This window comes from Brassica napus, chromosome C1 (genome assembly GCF_020379485.1).
Source record: "Brassica napus cultivar Da-Ae chromosome C1, Da-Ae, whole genome shotgun sequence".
Classification (NCBI taxonomy): Eukaryota; Viridiplantae; Streptophyta; class Magnoliopsida; order Brassicales; family Brassicaceae; genus Brassica; species Brassica napus.
The window spans coordinates 13,756,805-13,778,743 of record NC_063444.1 but is presented as its reverse complement, the minus strand read 5'-3'; the positions used below and the strand labels follow the sequence as shown (position 1 = coordinate 13,778,743).

General features: G+C 35.8%; 3 protein-coding genes, 1 non-coding gene and 1 pseudogene across 4 annotated transcripts; 3 read left to right on the top strand and 2 right to left on the bottom strand.

Moving 5' to 3' along the window:
• Nucleotides 1–7,741: 7,741 nt before the first annotated feature.
• LOC106347099 lies at nucleotides 7,742–9,674 on the top strand. Its single transcript, XM_048744205.1, has 2 exons — nucleotides 7,742–8,053; nucleotides 8,189–9,674. Exons 1-2 carry the CDS (start codon nucleotides 7,961–7,963, stop codon nucleotides 9,440–9,442), a joined length of 1,347 nt encoding a protein of 448 aa, XP_048600162.1. The 5' UTR covers nucleotides 7,742–7,960; the 3' UTR covers nucleotides 9,443–9,674.
• LOC106347098 (neurofilament medium polypeptide) lies at nucleotides 9,650–13,362 on the bottom strand. Its single transcript, XM_022694766.2, has 10 exons — nucleotides 13,126–13,362; nucleotides 12,714–12,867; nucleotides 12,453–12,580; nucleotides 12,319–12,363; nucleotides 12,182–12,235; nucleotides 11,666–11,770; nucleotides 11,332–11,535; nucleotides 11,122–11,207; nucleotides 10,170–11,005; nucleotides 9,650–10,079 (listed from the first exon to the last, which is right to left on the bottom strand). Exons 2-10 carry the CDS (start codon nucleotides 12,856–12,858, stop codon nucleotides 9,898–9,900), a joined length of 1,785 nt encoding a protein of 594 aa, XP_022550487.1. The 5' UTR covers nucleotides 12,859–12,867; nucleotides 13,126–13,362; the 3' UTR covers nucleotides 9,650–9,897.
• A 4,207-nt stretch (nucleotides 13,363–17,569) lies between these two features.
• LOC106351514 lies at nucleotides 17,570–19,880 on the bottom strand (annotated as a pseudogene).
• Nucleotides 19,881–20,123: 243 nt separating this feature from the next.
• LOC106351513 (actin-depolymerizing factor) lies at nucleotides 20,124–21,789 on the top strand. The gene is made up of 3 exons (XM_013791302.3): nucleotides 20,124–20,281; nucleotides 20,661–20,917; nucleotides 21,397–21,789. Exons 1-3 carry the CDS (start codon nucleotides 20,279–20,281, stop codon nucleotides 21,545–21,547), a joined length of 411 nt encoding a protein of 136 aa, XP_013646756.2. The 5' UTR covers nucleotides 20,124–20,278; the 3' UTR covers nucleotides 21,548–21,789.
• Nucleotides 21,790–21,810: 21 nt separating this feature from the next.
• On the top strand, nucleotides 21,811–21,892 carry TRNAS-UGA. Its single transcript has one exon. It is a non-coding gene; the product is annotated as a tRNA-Ser (tRNA).
• The last annotated feature ends 47 nt before the right edge of the window (nucleotides 21,893–21,939 follow it).

Below are 21,939 nucleotides of genomic sequence, written 5' to 3'. Positions count from 1 at the left end.
AATAAGCCTAAATCAATAGTCCCTTGTAAGTAACGAAAGACATGTTTAATTCCATTCCAATGTCTTCGTGTTGGAGATGAGCTAAATCTTGCTAGAAGATTAACAGCGAATGATATATCAGGCCGTGTACAATTTGCAAGGTACATCAACGCTCCAATTGCACTTAGATATGGTACTTCCGGACCAAGTATCTCTTCTTTTTCCTCAGGTGGTCGAAATGGATCACTTTCAATGTTAAGTGATCTAACGACCATCGGGGTGCTAAGATGAGTTGATTTATCCATGTTAAATCGTTTCAACACTCTTTTAGTGTATGTGGATTGATGCACAAATATACCATTTTGTGAATGTTCTATTTGTAGGCCAAGACAATACTGTGTCTGTCCAAGATCTTTCATCTCAAATTCTCCTTTGAGATAGTCTGATGCCTTTTGTATTTCTTTTTGAGTTCCAATAATATTTAGATCATCAACATATACCGCGATTATCACAAATCCGGATGTTGTTTTCTTGATGAAAACACATGGGCATATAGGATCATTCACATATCCTTCTTTTGTTAAATGTTCACTGAGACGATTGTACCACATACGTCCAGATTGTTTTAACCCATATAATGATCTTTGCAATTTTATTGCACATAACTCTTTAGGTTTGGAACTTAATGCTTCTGGCATTTTAAATCCATCAGGGATTTTCATGTAGATATCAGTATCTAATGATCCGTATAGATAAGCTGTAACAACATCCATGAGACGCATCTCAAGATTTTTATCAGCGGCTAGACTCACCAGGAATCTAAATGTGATCGCATCCATTACAGGAGAATATGTTTCCTCATAATCAATACCAGGTCTTTGAGAAAATCCTTGGGCTACAAGGCGAGCTTTATACCTTGTAATCTCATTTTTCTCATTTCGTTTTCGAACGAAAATCCATCTGTACCCAACTGGTCTCACATCTTCAGGTGTGAGTACAATAGATCCAAACACTTTTCGTTTGTTAAGCGAATCAAGTTCGATTTGTATTGCTTCTTTCCATTTATTCCAATCATGTCTCTTTTGACATTCATATATGGATTTCGGTTCTGGATCATCGGTATCTTCATTTACCTCACCTGACACGATATATGAGAAAGCATCATCAAGATCATTTTGTTCATTTCTATTCCATATCCTTTTATTGTGGATGTAATTAATAGAAATCTCATGATTATCTTTCGATTCATGATGCTCTGATTCATCAGAGTCCTTATCATTTATTTCTTCCAAAATATTTTCTGCTATTTTGGGTGCATCATATATTTCAGCTTTCTTCTGTTTCCTAGGATTCTTATCCTTAGAACCAGCAGGTCTACCACGCTTCAGGCGTGTTTTTGGTTCTCGTGTGTCATCCTCCTTTTCTTGTTCATTTGGCATTTTGATACGAGCAGGAGCATTTGCAGCTGGTATATGAGATTTAGTTACCGTCTTGGTATCTGCAAATGCATCAGGTAGCTGGTTAGCTATACTCTGTAAATGCATAATTCGTCGAACTTCTAGTTCTGACTCTTTAGTAGGAGGATCAAGATATAACAATGATGGTACACTCCATTTTATATCACTTCCAACATTTTTGTTTTCTCCCCCTAGAACTGGGAATACATTTTCGTCAAAATGACAATCAGCAAAACGTGCTGTAAAGACGTCACCAGTCTGTGGTTCTAGGTATCTTATAATTGATGGAGAATCACAACCAACATATATTCCCAACCTTCTTTGTGGTCCCATCTTTGTTCGTTGTGGTGGTGCTACATGCACATATACCGCACAACCAAAGATTCTAAAGTGGGAAATGTTTGGTTCTCGACCAAACGCTAACTGAAGTGGGGAATACTTATGGTATGCACTCGGTCTGATCCGAATGAGTGCTTCTGCATGCAAAATGGCATGTCCCCATACAGAGGTTGGAAGTTTTGATCTCATGATCAATGGTCTTGCAATCAATTGCAGACGCTTAATTAAAGATTCAGCCAAACCATTTTGCGTATGAACATGAGCAACTGAATGTTCAACTTCAATTCCCATTACCATACAATAGTCATTGAATGCTTGGGATGTGAATTCACCAGCGTTGTCTAGTCTAACTCTTTTAATAGTATAATCAGGAAACTGTGCTCGCAGTTTGATTATCTGAGTTAGAAATCTCGCAAATGCCACATTTCGAGATGATAATAGACAAACGTGTGACCATCTACTGAATGCGTCAATTAATACCATAAAATAGTGGAATGGTCCACATGGTGGATGTATCGGTCCACATATATCACCTTGAATTCTTTCAAGGAACTTTGGTGATTCTTTATCGATTTTGGTTGGCGATGGCCTTACGATCAATTTTCCTAGAGAACATGCAACACATGTCATTTTATTCCCTTGAGAAATCTCCTGGATTTTCAGTGAATGACCATGTGAGCTCTCTATGATTCTACGCATCATTGTACAGCCTGGATGGCCAAGGCGATCATGCCATAACGTGAACTCTTCTGGGTTCCGTTTTACTACAAGATTTGATTCGATCTCATCGATATAAGTATGATGTAATCCCGAAGGAAGTTCTGGAAACTTTTCCAATATGTGCTTTCTGCCACATTTTTCAGAAATTACATACATGTATTTCTTTCCATCCTCAGTTGCAGACTGAGTATCATATCCGTGAAGATATATGTCTTTAAAACTCAACAAATTCCTTTTAGAACTCGGAGAATATAAAGCATTATTTATGGAAAATTTTGTTCCATTCGGCAAAGTAAAGTTTGCTTTACCAGTTCCTTCAATCACGTCTGCAGGACCTGATATTGTATTGACGACAATTCTTGTCGGTTTTATATCAGAGAAATATCTCTTTTGTCTCAGAATAGTGTGCGTTGTTCCACTATCTGGTATGCATATTTCACGAATCCGTTTCTTGGATTTTGCTCCATTAGTATTTTGATCCATTTCTGAAATTATTATAAACATTAAATAAAAGTGAAACGTGAAATTTATTCATTGATTATATAAAGAAAACACACAATAATTATACATATATTGTTGTTAAAACAACATTATTCTTTGAAAACATAATTATTATACATTACAAATGAGGACTATTCAGCAGTCTTATTAGAAACATTTTCGTACTCTTCAAGAGTATTCTAGTCCAGCTCATTTGCGAAATTAGAGGATTCAAGGTATGAGGTCCCTTCAACGTTTTCCGTGAGGTTCACCTCTTTAGCCTTTCCTTTTATGGATTCTTGATATAACTTGCACAAATGTGGGGGAGTACGACAGGTACGGGACCAATGTCCTTTACATCCACATTTGTAACATTTTCACTCTTCAAGAGCGTGAGGGAGATTGATTTCCTTCTGATTATCGAATCTGTCTTTCAAGGCTTGCCATAATACGGCTGGGTCCTCAACGTCTCCATAGTCGTGAGTTAGATTCTCATCTAAATGCTTCTTCAGGAAGATTATCGCTTCGGCTATATGCTCGGGTGGCGATTTGTTACCGACTTTTATCGCTTCGGTTATATTTTTTTATTATTATTACAAGATAAGGTTTCACATTTGTGACCCATCTGACATAATTTTCGCCGGTTATTTTCAGAGCCGGGAACTGGAGTTTCTCGACGTTTGCCATTTGTAAAATGAAAAATAATAATTTTATTAGAACTTCATAATTTAAAAACCGTTTACATTAACCATACAAGCAATTACAAGGAGAAGCGATGTAAATAAAATTAAACCGATAATCATCTTAAATTCACTCGGAGTAAATTCTCCATCGAATAAACCATAAATAGAAACACAAATAAAAATGGCACATAAAAACAAAAGTGCGCGAATCATCTTTCTTGAAAAATCGGAGGAGAGCGATTTGAAATTTTTGAGAGAAGATGAAATGTTTTGGATGATGAAATGAAGTGAAAATGAGTTGTATTTATAGATGAAAATTACTGTTCATGACCGTTGGAGAAAGGGGAAATTTTTGAAAAATTTTCTTTGTGATCGTTGGGTTAAATCGAGTGCACCAAAAATTAGTCTGAAAATATCGTATTAAACGGTCAATCAAATCTATAAAATTTCATAAAAGTGAAAAATTATGACAATGAAATATTTATGTTATATGACAACAAATCATGCGACGGCTCAGCCGATCAATGCAGAATAATAAATAAATTATACGGCGGCTCGGCCGACCAATTAATAATAAACAGAATATAAGGTGGCTCAGCCGACCAATAAATAATAAACAGGATATAAGGCGGCTCGGCCGACCAATAAATAATAAACAGGATATAAGGCGGCTCGGCCGACCAATAAATAATAAACAGGATATAAGGCGGCTCGGCCGACCAATAAATAATAAACAGGATATAAGGCGGCTCGGCCGACCAATAAATAATAAACAGGATATAAGGCGGCTCGGCCGACCAATAAATAAATTAAATTACTAGTAAATAATATAGGCGGTATTCCGGCCATTATAACATGATATAAATAATAGTAGAGGCGGTATACGACCATTATAACAGGGTATAAATGATACAAATAAATTTTACCGAATCGCAGAGTGATCGTGCTGATAACGTGTTATGAAATAACTTATAATTTATAGTATCGAGAAATTTAAATAAGAGTAGAATTTAATACCCGTAGGAAGCAAATAACACTACTATAAATGAGAGAGTTTATTATAAGTAAGAAGAAGAAGATGTAATGGTGTTTTCTTATAAACTCTTGTTCTTGTTTATGGTGTACAAAATAGTGAGATGAGTGATGATATTTATAGTGAACAACAATGCATAAAATATCAAAGATGGTGCTTGATTTGGTAAATGAGTGGGTGATCATAGTGCTTGATGAGTAGATGATCATAGTGCTTGATGAGTAGATGATCATAGTGCTTGAGTTGGTAAAGGAGTGGAGGATCATTTCAAAGTTTATCTTATAACAGTTGTCACATGTTTTAATGCTATGACTACTTTTGTTTGTCATATATTAGTAATTACAAGACTAGAGAGCAGTGTGAAAATGTAACTTTGATGAATTTTGTTTACCTATTCAAAAGATTCATTGCCACTTTCTATCATCTTTGTTGCCATAGTGTTTGTTAAAAAGGAGTATACTCACAAAAGTGAACATCTTTCTTATCAAGAGAGAAAGGTAAAGTGTCACATTCGTACGCACGCACGTAAAAGTCATTATACTGCACACGTGCGCTCTCTTCTCAGCCCCATAACCATAAGCCATCATATATTGCTTTTTGAATTTGACTAAACTACCCTCACTAATCTGTTTTGTCACATTGGTTTAGTTTAATCATTCACAGAGCATATGAAATCATAATTCATACATCTTCGAAGATCTTCCATTAGCAAAAGTATGGCGGCTACCACTAACATCTCCATCTAATTCTAGATCTAAGTAATATTAAAAAGATCAGTAAAGTAATTAACAAATAGTAAAAGTCAACTACTTATTAGAAAGTAATATAATTGTTAACCATTTTTGCTCAATGCCGTTCACAAGTCACAAACCGATCGTTTTGGTCCTGAAGAATCTCTTATAGGACCATCCACACACACTGATTGATAATTCCCTTTGAGGTCGATACTCTCTATAGCTACTGGTCATTTCTTGAGTATTTTAAATTAATATTGCGATCCATTTAAATATTACTAATCAAATATTCGAAAGTCTCGAAAGTTACATATCGACTCCTTTACAAAGAATCTAGGTAAAATGTCTTTCTTGTGTGGACGAACGGTCATCTCTAATATAGCTATTTCTTATACATGTTTTTTGAAGTTGTTCGATTTATAGACCAAACGCACAATTGATGGTGACAAAAATCATAGGATAACACAAATATTCCATGCAAGATCCGATTCGACCATCAAATTAGTTTAGATGTCGCCGTAAGAGCCTCATATATATCATACTGAAAGTGATCCAACTTATATATATATTGATCTTGAGTTTTTGAAGCATCTAAAGGGTCAACAAAAACTCAACAAAACACATGCCTAATAAGTAGAATTTCTAGAAACTTTCTCTTATGTAATCCAAGTGACTGCTCTCAATGGTGAAGATAATGTATATACCAACATAATGGCCGACGTTCACCACACATATGGAGGAGTTTTTACGATGTAAGGAATTTTTTCATCCTTTTACTATTCAACATATTCCGAGGACACAAAATACAATGACGGACAAGGTAGCACGAGATGATAGAAATCAGCCTTCTGTTATGGTTTATGTTAACTCGATTCTCCTGAGGTGGCTCTTGGATCAAGAATTTATTTAGTTCTTTTCGCCTTTTGTTGTAAAAAAAAAACATATGCTCTATCTAAAAGGCACACTCTTCTCTTTATTTTGGAAAACACAGTTTGTTGATGTTGAACAAATCAAGTTATATATTATATATATATATATAGAATAGTTGTTATATTATTCAAGAGTATATAACTATTTAATCTCGTGGTTTTGTAGTCTTGAAATCGTTCGGATTTACAAGTCCAATTTTTTTTTTTTTGCTATTCCATGAATAGTTGGACGTTTAATCTTAATTTTTCTTTCGGTCCAGAGTGATTCTTTAACTTTAAATTGAACGGAACAGAACTAGCCCCTGCGCTTAACCACTAGCACACACACACCGTTGATAGAAGTCTAATCTTACCATAACAAAATCGTCAACAATTATTTTTTACAAATGTGAATTAGCATGTTAATTTGCTTATATAATATGTTGCACCAAAGATTTTTTAGATCATATAATTGAAAATTCAAATTTGAGTACATTGTGTATAAACCTTACATAAGGGATATACATTATTTTAGGGTGTAGTTTATATTTACTTGGATAAACTTTTATGAAAACATGAATTGAAATATCCAAATGCACATATTAGACGTACACTTGAAGTGTGGACACACGTGTGTCCAAAAATTTATCAGATCAGATCATATCATATACCAAGAGATTATGTTTATCATAAGTATCTACACTACAATCAAGGCTTAAAACGATCAAACACAACAAAAAGTGTTACATATCCTTGATGAAAAACTTTAAAAGATAAAAGTGCATTTTAGCAACAAAAGAAAAGAGAAATCAAAGTGCTACTACAGAAAGCAAACAAAATACAACTGCCTATTTATAGCAAAAACATCCCATTGAATTAATTCATTCCATACAAGAACATAGCAATAACTATCTTCACATATGAACGGTACTAAATACTTGGAGAAAACTAAACTTGTGTAATTTGTGTAAGTCACGAGAATCTCGCAAACTGACAGAAGACTCAGAGAGCGGCGCATTTATCTTAAAAGACTAAAAACAAACTCACGAGTTTCTTGACGTCCACCATAATTAGAGTAACCCCTCAGTGGTATTCCCCTGTAATTACTCTTACAAACGATGATATGTTATTAAAAAAATAATCGAAAGGAAAGCCATTTGTCTGCATCACTATAATGCGTTGCTTTTCCCTTTTAAAGTATCCTAATTTTCCCCCTTTCTTTCCCAATTATTTATAGCAATGATTTAATTACCAACACTACAATAATTGCGAATATTATTTTTAATATAAAGAAAAATAAATGGAAGCGCGTGGGTCCGGACCGTCAACTTCGATGACGTGGCAATATCTCGTGGAAAATTGAATGCAAACTGTAAAAGATAACGACCACTGAGAGATAGAGAGAGAATTGCTCATCCTCCTTGTAATAAAAAAAGTTTTGCTTATTTATTCTCTTCTTTGTCTGTTCGATTTCACATTTTAAATATTCCAGATTTTTTGTTTCGTTTCGATCTTCACCGTGAAACCCTCTCCCTCCTCTTCTATTGCTGAGATCGAAAGTGGTGTTGAGAGTTCGCATAATATAATCTGGATGCTATTGTTTTGTCAATTCAAACAAGTCTGAGATATGAGAAACGTGAATAACACCGTCGACACGGTGAACGCCGCCGCTTCTGCCATCGTCTCCGCCGAGTCTCGAGTCCAACCGTCGTCAGTACAGGTAAACAACAGCACTATTGATCTCTCTCCTCTTTTTCTTGCAAAGTGTAAAGTTTGAAGCTTGATGAAGTTACAACCTTTAGATTCTGTCTGTAGCTGATCCACACTCTTGTCTTTTTTTTTTTTTAATTTACAGAAGAGAAAATGGGGAAGCTGGTGGAGCTTGTACTGGTGTCTCGGATCCCAGAAGAACAACAAACGGATCGGTCACGCGGTTCTCGTACCCGAACCTGTTGCATCCGGATCAGCTCCGGTGGCTCCAGTCCAAACCTCGTCTAGCAACTCAACTTCGATATTCCTTCCTTTTATAGCTCCTCCTTCATCTCCAGCATCGTTTCTTCAGTCAGGTCCTTCCTCTGTGTCCCACACTCCTCACGGAGTCGTTAATGCGTATTCCCGCAACGAACCGCCTTCAGCCTTTGCTATTGGGCCTTACGCTAACGAAACTCAGCCCGTTACTCCACCTGTCGACTCCGCCGTCACAACTGCTCCCTACACGCCGCCTCCGGAGTCTGGTCGAGCGTCTTGCGCAACGCCTTCTTCCCCTGAGGTTCCTTTCGCTCAGTTACTTACTTCTTCGCTGGAACGAGCTAGGAGGAACGGTTGTGGTGGAGTGAGTCAGAAGTTTTCAGCGGGTCATTACGAGTTTCGGTCGCATCAAGTGTATCCAGGGAGTCCAGGTGGGAATCTGATCTCTCCTGGCTCGGTGGTGTCGAACTCTGGTACTTCTTCTCCTTACCCTGGTAAATGCTCCATCATCGAGTTTCGTGTCGGCGAGCCTCCGAAGTTTTTGGGGTTTGAGCACTTCACAGCGCGTAAATGGGGGTCGAGGTTCGGTTCTGGGACGATTACACCTGCTGGTCAAGGTTCGAGGTTGGGTTCGGGTGCTTTGACTCCTGATGGTGGAAGTGGAGGGCTTGGGTCAAAGCTTGGTTCTGGTGCCGTGACGCCAAATGGTGCAGAGATGGTGGGTTTAGGCAGTCTTTTGGATAGTCAGATCTCTGAGGTTGCGTCTTTGGCTAATTCTGATGATGACGGGTCGTCGTCAAGGCATGGTGATGAAGGTGGCGCGGTTGCTCATAGAGTTTCGTTTGAGTTGACTGGTGAAGACGTTGCGCGTTGTTTTGCAAGCAAGCTATACGGTGTTGGTTTAGATGAGAAATCGAACAAATGGAGTGACTCGGTTTCTGGTAACGAGCTGAGTGAGAAGTTGAGAACGTTTTCGTTAGGGTCGAGCAAAGAGTTCAAGTTTGATAACACGAAAGAGGAGGTGATAGAGAAGACAGCGGAGTGGTGGGCGAATGAGAAAGTTGCAGGAAAAGGTGATAACAGTCCAGGAAACAGCAGTTGGAGTTTCTTTCCTGTGTTACGGTCTGGAGGATTCAGTTGACAAAAGCGTTTCTTTTTTCAGTCTTCTTCATTACCAGAAGAAGAACCTTCTAACATTGGTAAGCAGTTCAATGATTTGGTAAAGAGATTGGGGGTCTAACAACAACTATACGTATATATAGCTTTGCATTGTGGGGATCCATCTTGTACTGATATGATATATATATATATATATATATAATAAATAATATTCTTTGTATCATGAAAATCTGAAAACCCATTTCATTTCAAAATCTTAAATTTCAAGTTTAAACCCTCAGAATGGAATAAGGTCAACAAAATAACAAATCTATGTCTTTCTATCAAGAATGAGGACTCTTGAAATCAAGAAAAATCTCTCTAGAAGCAAGAAAAAAAATGATTCGTCTCTCTCTCTCTCTCTCTCTCTCGCTAATACTGCACTTTGGTATACCTAAAAAGAATGATACTCTCTGGTCCAGAATCAAGTTCGATTTTTCAAGGAATCTTCTGTTTTGCAACATACTTCACCTTCGCGCCCTTTTCGGGTTTCATCCTGTGCTTTGGTCTTGCGGCGGTTATAACACCATTTGAGGATTCGTGAGTGTTGTTGCCCGGCATGTCTGTTTCCTGAGACAGAACCAACGTCACGTGTTCTGCAGATATTGCCTCTTTCCATCCTGACAAGCCAATTCAGTTTTGAGTAAACCACTTTTAAACTACTGGAATTAACGATAGAGAGATTAGTAAAGGAAGAAAAGAAGTTGTACTCTTTGCAAGAAACGCCTTTGCTTCGTGGTTGTTGAACTGCAAGCTTATGTGATTAGCGGTTTTAACTTCAGGTTGAGTTGAGCTCAAGTGCTTATCTTTTTTGTCTGTGTTTCCATTTGCTGTTGACACTTTCCTTCCCTGACTGCTCACTGGTCTCGATACTTCTACAGTTGATTGCTCAGATGTGGGTTTCGCCTCAACCGCCTTTATTCTTCCCTCCTCTTCACTACTACATTTTGCTTGGTTATGTTCTCCACTGAGACAGCTGTTTCCAATTGTTACACTTACCGATCCAATCAGAACTTCGCTGTTCTTAGTTTGTTCCGGTTCAGCTACTACTGCGTCTGGTGATATCGATTTGGGGTTATCAGCTTTTCGGCTCCAAACTTTGGTAGTGTTGGCTCTTGTGTCTCTGTTAGTTCCGTTCTTTCGCATGCCTCCAAGTTTCGGCGCATGATTACCGCGAAACCCATTCGGCATTCCATACTGTGATCTTTCCATTTCCCTACGGCCACTTCGCCTTTCCATGTTTTGGCCATTACCAAAACCAGCACCATCAACCGTTGGCGCTTGAGTTTCACCGTTCCTCTCATTATCAATTTCCAAAACTTGAGGTTCCTCGAGGGATGAAGAGTTCTCAGTTGGTATGGAGTCTGATCTCTGTGCCTCGGTATCTGAAGCAACAGATAACGGTCTTGATGACTCGGCAGGAGATTGTTGTTGTTCATCTGATGTGGTACTCTCGTCTTCCTTAGCATCTTTAGTCTGGTCCTTTACTCTCTGTTCTTTCTGTCTTAGCTTCTTCCTCTTCTTCCTCTCCAAGAGCTCAGCTTGTCTGCTCCAGACATCATACCAGTAAATAAGATTCAACACTTAGAAACCAATTCCGAATTGGAGAGTCTTGATTTTAGTAATCTTATAAGACTGGCATTGCAATTAATAAGCACGCACCTTCTTTGAGCAGCTTCTTCCTCTTCAACCAGTAAATTTTGGCACCTCAGGGCTTCCGCATCTTTGTCAGCAAGCCAAGCTTTAATCTGTACATTAAGAAAACAAAAATAAATCACATGTAACGGATACGTGCAAAGCAATGTCCTCCTATTAGACACTTTGCTTTGCCAACTAGAGAGAAACGGTGAAACATTGAAGGAAAAACGTTACCAATTGTTGTTCCAGAAGAAAGCTTGCGCAAGCAACGACATTTTTTGCCTCCAGTACATTTTTTCCATTTTCCCCGTCAAAAATGTACTTTTGCATTGATGCAGCCTCGTTGCTCATGAAAGTTTTTTCGCTTGCATCATCGAGAATGCTAAAAAGTTGATTTGAATAAATTGGAAACTTAAGAGGTCTACCCTGGATGATATCCTGGAGAAAAAGTAACATATATCATTACTATAGCAGCCATGACTCATGAGGTTGAACATGGAGAATACTTTATCTCGAAAGAATAAAAGAAACAAGAAATCGTCAAGAGAGAGAGAGACGAACTTCATACCAAAAGGTCAGAACCAGCTCTTAGATAATACTGCGGGAGCGCAGTATATCCTGGGTTTTCGATCAGAGAAATTAGTCCTGACTCAACTGATTCTCCACGAACATTCTACAAGAATCAAAACAAAGCATCTTAAGTTGGAGAAACTTGTCTCAAGTCTGCAAAGCATATTAATTAGTAACACAGATCCAAGATGGAGAAATACAGTGCTAAAAAACAAGAAGTGAACAGCGTGATAAATGTATGCATACTCATCCGCCCAGTGAGAATGTGCATACGAATTATGGTATATTCTCTATTTCTAATCATGGTTTCACAAACCTTGCAATAACGAAGAAAATAAGCAATACGGCATTCATAAACGATGTGTCAAACAACAATAAATTGAGCCATTAGGAGACTGGGGAACATGCAGTACTACACTCTTAAGAGATGCTCACTATACGCTTAAAATGAGTGAAGATAGCAATTGTTTTTTTGTGAAAAGAAGGGAAAGCATCAATGGGAATCATACTATACCTCCAGCATCATGTTCTTTAATGAGAGAATCTCCTTTGCGTCAAATACAGAGAGCTGAAATAACCAGAGAGAATGAACATGATCATCATTACCTAAAGGAAAAAAAAAAAGAGAAGACGTCTGAAAGGAAAACTAACCTCATCCCAAAAGGCCCCCAGTGCATCCTTCTCTTTGGCAGAATACTGAAACCATGCAAACACAATCTTCAGATAGACTTCGAAATAAAAAGGACAAAAGCAACCAGGAGTAAGTTCAGAAAAAAAAAGCAAACCTTTTCAGGCTTTGTGGAACGCCGATGCATACGTTTATGCCTTCTAAAGTTGACAGGAGAGCAAAACTCCCTGGTGCACTTGTCACACTTGTGCAGCTGTATCTTCAAAGGAGCCAGCAACGGCCATCCTGTGAACCAAATCAAACAGAATACAAATGTACCATTCCCAAAAGCCACACATACTATCTACCATCATTAACACCCAATCCACTGATTCCAAATCCTGGAGAAGCCCTTGTACAGAGACGATGAGGCAATTACCTGGACGTTCTAAGGTATTGAGAAGCTGAAAGAGCTGCACCGGACTGTTCTCAGGTCTATGGAAAGTGAGAAACGGATCTTTACCAACCGCTCGTCTGATGAGCATGTCGAGAGAATCATTCCCATCTTGTTTCACCAGCTCCATCGATTTCAACTGCAAACAACAGCCATTAACAAACACGGTAACTATATATACAAATCAATTCAATTATCACAATCACTGACACCTAACAATAGCAAAATCGAAATCGAAATCACTATCCAAAGCCGGGCGGAGAGAACTAAAAAAAAGCTATTCGCGGTTTTGAAATCTCATCGACACCAGTTATGCATTGCATACACGACGCGAGTGAATTCGAAATCGATTTTGAGTGTTTTTAATGAAAAGCGGAGTAAAGTCCCGATCACGTACCACTGGTACGGTACCAGTAACACAGTAACAACAGATCGGGCGCGCGTCGAAAGAGAGAATGAGAATAAAAATCAATAAAGAGCGATCCTGGGGGGGGGTTCAAAAGCGAGAACGGAGCGAAAACAGGTTGGCACGAAAGAAAGTCGCCGAGAAAATCCGAGAAAGTGATGGGACGCTAAAGAAAAGTGAGAGAAATTTTCGGAATGGGAGAGCTGTGGGGAGGAAATAGGAATTATAAAGGCGAGACAACAATGGGTCCAATTCGCAAAATCCAGCAAATATTGATGGTCAAAATCATAAATTAAAAGAAATAAAATGTTTTTGACCAAAAAAAGAAATAAAATGTTATAATAGGAAAAATATCATTTTCTTCCCAGAAATTCTTATTTGGTCCAGATTTAAAAAGACTATTTCAAATGTTCACATTTGTTCAAGACTCATTGGTCCAGTGATGTAAGCAAACTCCATTTTTTTTCTCTTATTATTTATCACTAATTTGATGTTTCACAAGTAAAAATAATGTTTCTCTATTAAAAAAAAAGTGTCTAATATTGATGAACAAACAAGAAATATAAAAAATTTCACTGCATACTAAGGGCCTGACTGGTTCAACCGCAGCGGTTGCAGTTGCGGCTGCGGGAGTTTGCGGATGCGGATGGTTGCAGTTTCTAGCGGTTTTAAGAGATTTATACGACTAGTTCTGCGGTTAGAAATTGGTGCGTTTGCGGGATACTTATAACTGGTTAACTACCAAACGCAACAGCGGTTAAATAATAAATTAATAATATATACATTTTATATCATTATAAAATATCAAAAATAATAATATTATAATAAATATAAAATTTATATTTAGAAAGTTATAGTTTAAACTTTTTAAAAATTATAGAAAATATTTTCATTTTAAAGTTTTATAATATTAATTAAAATATAATAGATATATTTTAGTATTTTTATAATTCTAATTTAAATTTTTTATTTTTGTATTTAAATTGTTTTAGAAAAAAAAAAAATTTATCCTCCCGCAACCGCCCACAACCGCAAACGCTAGCTGGAACCAGCTTTTGAATTTATGAGGTTTAGAGCGATTTGGAGCGGTTTGGAGCGGTTTGAGCGATTGTTACAAAACGCCAACAACCGCTACCAACCGCAAAAGCTGCGTTTGCGGGTGGTAGCGGGAAAACCAGTCATACCCTAACTTAACTAGTTAACTAGATCTGGATCCGCGCAACCGCGCGGATTTTTGTTTTCATTTATTTTTATATAAATATTTTTTTTTAATTCTAAATTGATATATATTATAATATATATGTGTCTATCAATTTTTAAAACATAATAAGTTTACGGTATATTTTTTCATTGAATATATTGTTTCAAACTTTAATATGTATTTGTATCTTCTTCTATATATATATTTTCAGATTATTATTTTATTATTAAAATCGTAACTATATATATATAAAGATTAGTAAAATATTGTTTTATTGTCATATTCAAAGATATTGTAGCATTTCACAAATTTAGAAAGTTTTTAAAAAATTAAACTTTTCGCTTCATAGATTTATATTATCGAGTAAATAATTAAACATTTAGTTTTTTTTTTTTAATTTTAAAATAAACTATATAGTTTAAAATTTGTTTTCATTGGTTTAAAGTAGTAAAGATTAATCATTGTTAGATAATATGGTTTTTGTTATTCAAAAAAAAATCTTTATAATTTTAAAAAATTAGCATCGATAAATATTTAAATATTTAACATATGGAGGTATACTATTATAACATTAAATTAAATCTATTTAATTTATACTATTTATAAATCCAATGGATTATCTATTGTTTAAATTCAATTATTGATTAGCCCAATAAAAATTGCTAGTAGACCCAAAATTTAAATTATAAGATTAGAGATTAAGTGTAACATGTACTTTCTAGAAATAGGTCTATTAGGTCTATTTTTTTAAAAAAATCACACATAAATCAAGGTTGTGAATTCTGTTTTAATATATAAGAGTTTGAGCTCAATTGCCGACTATCACAATCTCATATCACAAATGTCAAACGGCTTGCTTGACTCGAGCCAAATATGTTGTGCTTCTCTGGCATCAGATTTAGAATCCATCTTCTATAATCCACGTTTAATTTTTATGGAATATTCCTTTTTTATTTTAATCTGTTTTGATAGAATATTCAAGCAGACACCTGCTAAGTCCTAACTAAAATGAATTTATTCGAATCATATATGTATATATTAAGATATATGTGTAACGCCCCGACCGCCTACGGCTAATGGGCTACCCACGCCCACTCTCTCGGCCCGTGGGCCCATCCCGTTCCAACGATTGGTCCGTTAAGCTCTAGAGTCTTGTTTACTGATCCTGCAATTACCACTCGACCTTTTTCCATGCTTTGGCATCACTCGCACGCTATCGCGAATCACTTCTCGATAGGTCACCCATCCTTCCACTATTCCAGCTCAAGCACGTTTAACTCTGGAGTTCTTTCAGGATGTGTTCCGGAAAAGGTAAGTCAACTTTGGTGACATAGGTAGCCAAATCAATTCTCTTAAGCCTTTCCATATATCACAACTCGGTATGTTACAATTCACCCCCTCTCAAAGAACGCAACGTCCTCGTTGCGCTCCACGACAGGTCTCAAGACACCTCTCGGGTCAGAACCGAGATGGCTAACCAGCTCTGATACCACTTGTAACGCCCCGACCGCCCATGGCTAATGGGCCACCCACGCCCGCTCTCTCGGCCCGTGGGCCCATCCCGCTCCAACGGTCGGTCCGTTAATTTTCCAAGGCTCTAGAGTTGTTTACTGACCCTGCAATCACCGGTCCGTTAATTTTCCAAGGCTTTAGAGTCTTGTTTACTGACCCCGCAATCACCACCCGACCTTTTCCCATGCTTTGGCCTCACTCGCACGCTATCACGAATCACTTCCCGATAGGTCACCCATCCTTCCACTACTCTAGCTCAAGCACACTTAACTCTGGAGTACTTTCAGGATGTGCTCCAGAAAAGGTAAGTCAACTTTGGTGACATAAGCAACCAAATCAATTATCTTAAACTTTTCCATATATCACAACTCGGGATGTTACAATATGTTTAAAAAGAATTTTTAACGTTAAAATCCCTCAAATAAGTTTGTTTTGGGTGAAAACCCCCAAACTAAGTATTTAACGGAAAAAACCCTAAACCAACTTTATTTAATGAATTAAGCCTATTAGATCATAACTAACATTAATACATGTAAATCTTTAGTTTAGGGGTTTATATATTAAGTAAACATAGTTGAGGGGTTTACCATTAATTATCTAAAAATTCAAAAAATTCAAAATTTTATAATATTATCTAAAAATTAGTAACTTAAATTTTTAAATTAGCCCTTTTAAATTTTTTTTTTGTAAATATATGAGTTTGATGTGTTTTTAACATCAACATTATATATGTATAAATTAAAAATGTAAAAACCCAGAAAATATAATACAAAATTATCTAAAGATTTATTATTACATTTTTATTAGGTAAGATATAATTTCTATTATATTTTCTTGTTTTTTACATTTTTAAACTTTTAGTAATTTTACTATAGGTAAATATTTATTACATTTTTATTAGATAAGATATAATTTTGATTATATTTTCTTGTTTTTTTACATTTTTAACCTTTTAGTAATTTTTTTACAGGTAAATCTTTAGATAATTTTTTTATTATATTTTCTGGGTTTTAATTTATACATATATTATGTTGATGTTAAAAACATATCAAACTCATATATTTACAAAAATTGCTAATTTTTAAAATTTAAATTACTAATTTTTAGATAATATTATAAAATTTTTAATTTTTAATTTTTTAGATTTTTAATGGTAAAACCTCTCAACTATGTTTACTTAATGTAAAAACTCCTAAACTAAAGATTTACCGGTAGTAATTGTATTTATGACCTGCTAGGGTTTAATTCATTAAATAAAGTTAGTTTAAGGGTTTTTTCGTTAAATACTTAGTTTAGGGGTTTTGACGCAAAACAAACTTAGTTGAGGGGTTTTAAAGTTAAAAATCCTTTAAAAAATGGTATAGTAGAACTTCTATAAATTAATAATGTTGAGACTTTAAAATTTTATTCATTTATAGAGATATTAATTTACAAAAGTTTCTTTATTTAGATTTCATATTTTAAGATAAAAATATATTTGATTTTAGTGTATAGACATTAATTGTTATTTTTTAAAAATTTTTACATTTATATTAATTTTATCATATTATTTGTTGTATATAATATATATTGCATAAAACTTAAAAGTGGTTTTAGATATAATATTACTAAATCTCATCAAAAATATACGAAGTGTTAAGAAAATGTAAAGATAATTCTATTGTGAATATAAAATAAATAATATAATAATAGATTTTTACTAATATGAAATATGCATATATATAAATGATTAATTTATAATTTTATTGGGACCATATATTTACATAGAATTTTTGAAAAAAAAATATTATCTTATTATTTTATCGATTTGTGACAAATTTTGAACCGGTTCAAGTTGGGACCGACAAAATTTATTAATTTATAGAGATTATTAATTTATCGAGTATTATGTAGTTATATGAACACTTGAATATTTGTCTTCGAAGGAAAAAGTAATGAGACTTGAGAGCTTGACAAATTTGAATCTGTTAGAAATTGAGAAAAAATGTTTCAGTATGGCCATTATTTCAAATATGATGAGAATGATATCAAGAATCAACACGCGTTACAACTCTTTCTGCAGGTACCAAAGTAATCAGGAGAGCCAATCATATAAACAGGATTCTTCTTGCACTCCCCAAGCTCGGCCCATTGTCCACAGTTCTCATCTTCATCACTGCATTCACCACTGTCCACATCATTTCTTGCTTGTTTCTTGGCGTATATCAGTTTTGTCGCAGCCAACAGCTTTCCTTTCAGCACAGGGCATCTAAAATGAGTGCTTGTCTGATCCAAAGATGCATTCAAGTGTCTTGTGAAGAACAGAACTGCGTTTCCTTTTACTGGCCTTAAAATGTTACCGGTCTGTGAGCAGTCTGACCAACTCTGTTTGCTTTTCACCAGGAGGGTAAAAAAATGGATATATGATTTGAATATTCATTGTGTTGTGCCAAAAAGACTCGACAATCTATTTGTTATTACTGACCCCTGAATTTGGAAAGAGAAGCTCTCCACCTTGAGTTGTATTTGAGACGTAGAAAATGATAGTTGCCAACTAAGATTCATGCCATACTGAGCTAGAATCTTCTCCAAAATAATCCAACTTCTTGCCTGTCTTTTCCGATGTGTAACTTCTTACCTTGATCGGACCGCTATTTTCTGAAAGAGACACATAAGCCGGCAGTTTTTGGCCAAGAAGAAGGCGATTACAAACATAACTCAAGAAAAGAGGCCTTTCCAAGAGCAACTAAAAGGTGTCCATGGATTGAAAACCAAGATAAGTAAAGGTTTGTACTTAGTACCTCTTGGTAGGAAAGTCCAAGCAGATATCTTTTCTTCAATTCCAGCAACTATTGGATCCTAGTTTACCCAAAAGTGTACTACCAATTTAATGACTGGAACATAACATTGTTATAGCTATTTCGAACAACCGAGGTGGAAACTGCTACACTAGGGTTATATAACACCTGCGCTTTCTAAGTTGGTTGTCACACAAAACTACAAACATGTTATCTTATAGTCTACTTGAATAACATCTATATAGCATCTTTACCACATAGTGTTTAAGGTATATATGACCAAAGATCTATTGACACGCTTGTGTATCTGCAAACTTCAAGAATAAACTAAGAACTTACCGGCACATCTAAAACGTACTCAGAACTTACAAGTTGCGTCTTCCTATGAGCAACCCCTGACTTAATCTCTGAAGTCTCCTTCCTCTGTAGAGAAAAGCAACAACCATTACAAAAGAACATATGTATCAAACAAATCTCAACAAACCGGAAGGAAAGATGAATTTACCAGAGATATCAGATGATCACACTCTTCCTCTGACAAGAATCCACGGTAAAGAAAGACCCTGTGCATACCAAATAGTAAAACACAAATTAGTATCTTGAAGATTAATTTTTAGGCTATCTAAAAACTTCAACTAACAACAGAACAGCTAGAAATTTTCCTATACGCAAGATTGTGTGTAAGTACTTGATCTATGAAGACATATATCCATGAAAAAAGTACCTGACCTTGGTTGCCATGAAAGTTGAAGAACACGTCTCGGGTCCACGAATTTAGATCCAACAACATAACTCGACTCTGTATAACTTTCATCTTTATCTCGGAGTTCCTTCCGACTGCATAAATTAAAAAAGGAAATATAAATCAAAGTAGAAGGATCAGGGTATTAAAGCTAACCAAACTGAAATGTGATTAACATTCTCGCAAACCCCATTATTTGCAAAAATAAATCTACTTGTCCTTCAATCAGGTTGAGAGTGAAATGCAATCGAAAATGCAAGGATCTCTGTTAAAACTCAAACAAGAGAAACGATCGATCAATGAGGGATTTCGAAACGTACCTTCCACCGAAACAGAAAGGAGAAGAAGAAGAAGTCATGATCATCAGAATAAGGAAGATTTGGCTATGGGAAGCCATTGCTCCAGTGGTAACATAGCATAAATGAATAGTCTGTTCATATAGGCATTTGATGCTATACATGCATTGTAAGAAGGTAGAAAAAAGAATACAAAAGATAGAAATGAGCAAAAAATATGCAACCTAGCGGATAAAATAGATAATGAATCTATATACGCATATGCATGCATGCGTATGGACGTATGCATGGTGTATACAAATAGGTGCTAATAATAGACTGTGCATTGCCTTAAAAGAGGGGATGGTTAAGCTAATTTTAAGGTTTGAAATAAGAAAACAATGTACGCCCTTATCACAGAAACAGATTAGTGACTAATATTAATGATAATAAATAAGAGCAGTTGTCCGAGTTTGTCTCGACCCTCCCTTCACAAACCAATTAAGCATTATCCTCTTCCTTAATTCTCCTAACAAATTACATTCCCATCTTCCTCTTTTCCAGAGGACAATCAATATTCACACAGAACAAGAAGTTTCTCTTCCTCAAGCTTTACCATAGAAACTAAACAAAAGCAATGGTTTGTCTCCTCTCTTTTCTTACTTTTATAATAATTCTGTAGGATCATTGTTACTATACAATGGCATGTAGCAGCCAATCGATGTCTGATTCTGAAAATACGGATGCCTACGTAGACCTTTAAAACCTGGAGTTTGGATGTAATGATTGCCTAATCATGTTTAGAGTTCGATTTCGCCATGTTATTGACGTGTTTCTCATTATTTTGTATAACATAAATATTTATCTCGTTTTTATTTCATAAGTTAATCACATATTTTACATAAGCTTCGACATAAAAATGGAATAAAAACCTAGCTAACTTCAGAAGAAAAGAAAATACTTTTGTATTTGATGTGATGGTGATGAAAGTATTTTCTATGATATGATTGAATGAAAAGGCGAACGCGGCGTCAGGGATGGCAGTGGAAGACAACTGCAAGCTGAAGTTTTTGGAGCTAAAGAAAAGAACCTATCGTTTCATAATATTCAGGATAGACGGGCAGCAAGTGGTGGTGGAAAAGTTAGGAAACCCCCAAGAGACTTACGATGATTTCACCGCTTCCCTCCCTGCCGACGAGTGCCGCTATGCGGTTTTCGATTTCGATTTTACCACCAATGAAAATTGCCAGAAGAGCAAAATCTTCTTCATAGCTTGGTACGACATTCTCTACTTTTCCTTCGTTGATGTTTTCATTCAATTTTACCTTTTGGTTTGGAACACTTTCATTCAATTTTACTATATATCATAAAGCCTTGTTGAGTTAAAACGTTAGAACATATGTACATCATATAGCCTTATTAAACTTTATATATCTTCAATTTCATGTCATGCCAGTACTAATTAACCATGATCGGCTCTGAGATTTAGAAGGCCATAAACATTTTAAAGTTAATCTTGATAAAAAATAGACAATTTGAAAATCATGCGATCTGTATAAATATATTAGCTTTATAAAATTTGGGAGTCAAAGCAAATGTTTCATCCAGTTGTGTTTAGAACCTGATAAGTGATAACAATCCTACCCTTCTTATAATTAATATTCCCATTTCCCACGTAGCAGACTTGATTTTGTTTCAGTAGTTTTGAATGAAGTGTATTTATGTGTTTTGGCTTTGTTGGATGATGCATGGTAGGTCACCGGATTCATCTAGAGTGAGGATGAAGATGGTGTACGCAAGCTCTAAGGATAGGTTCAAGAGAGAATTGGATGGCATTCAGGTGGAGTTGCAAGCCACTGATCCTAGCGAGATGAGTTTCGATATTATCAAAAGTCGAGCTCTCTAGATCTTTTCGTTGTTTTTCATCATCTAAGATATCATCTTTCGTATTTCTGATATTCCAAAAAAGAAAAAAACTGAAACATTTTTCAGTATTATGTAATTTCCTTGGTTTAAGAACTGAATTGTTCATCGTCGTTTTCATTCATATATTCACTTGTCTTTGTAAATAATGTAATACTCCTGTTTGGGAGAAGTTGAACCCATGTTGAGCATGTTTGTGTAACATCTCAAATACTAAATTATTCTCTGTATCAATTCTTGCAACATGTCGATATGTCCGAGTGGTTAAGGAGACAGACTTGAAATCTGTTGGGCTTCGCCCGCGCAGGTTCGAACCCTGCTGTCGACGTTTAATTATCTCGTACGAGGCTCTTTTGAGTGTAATCATTATCCGGG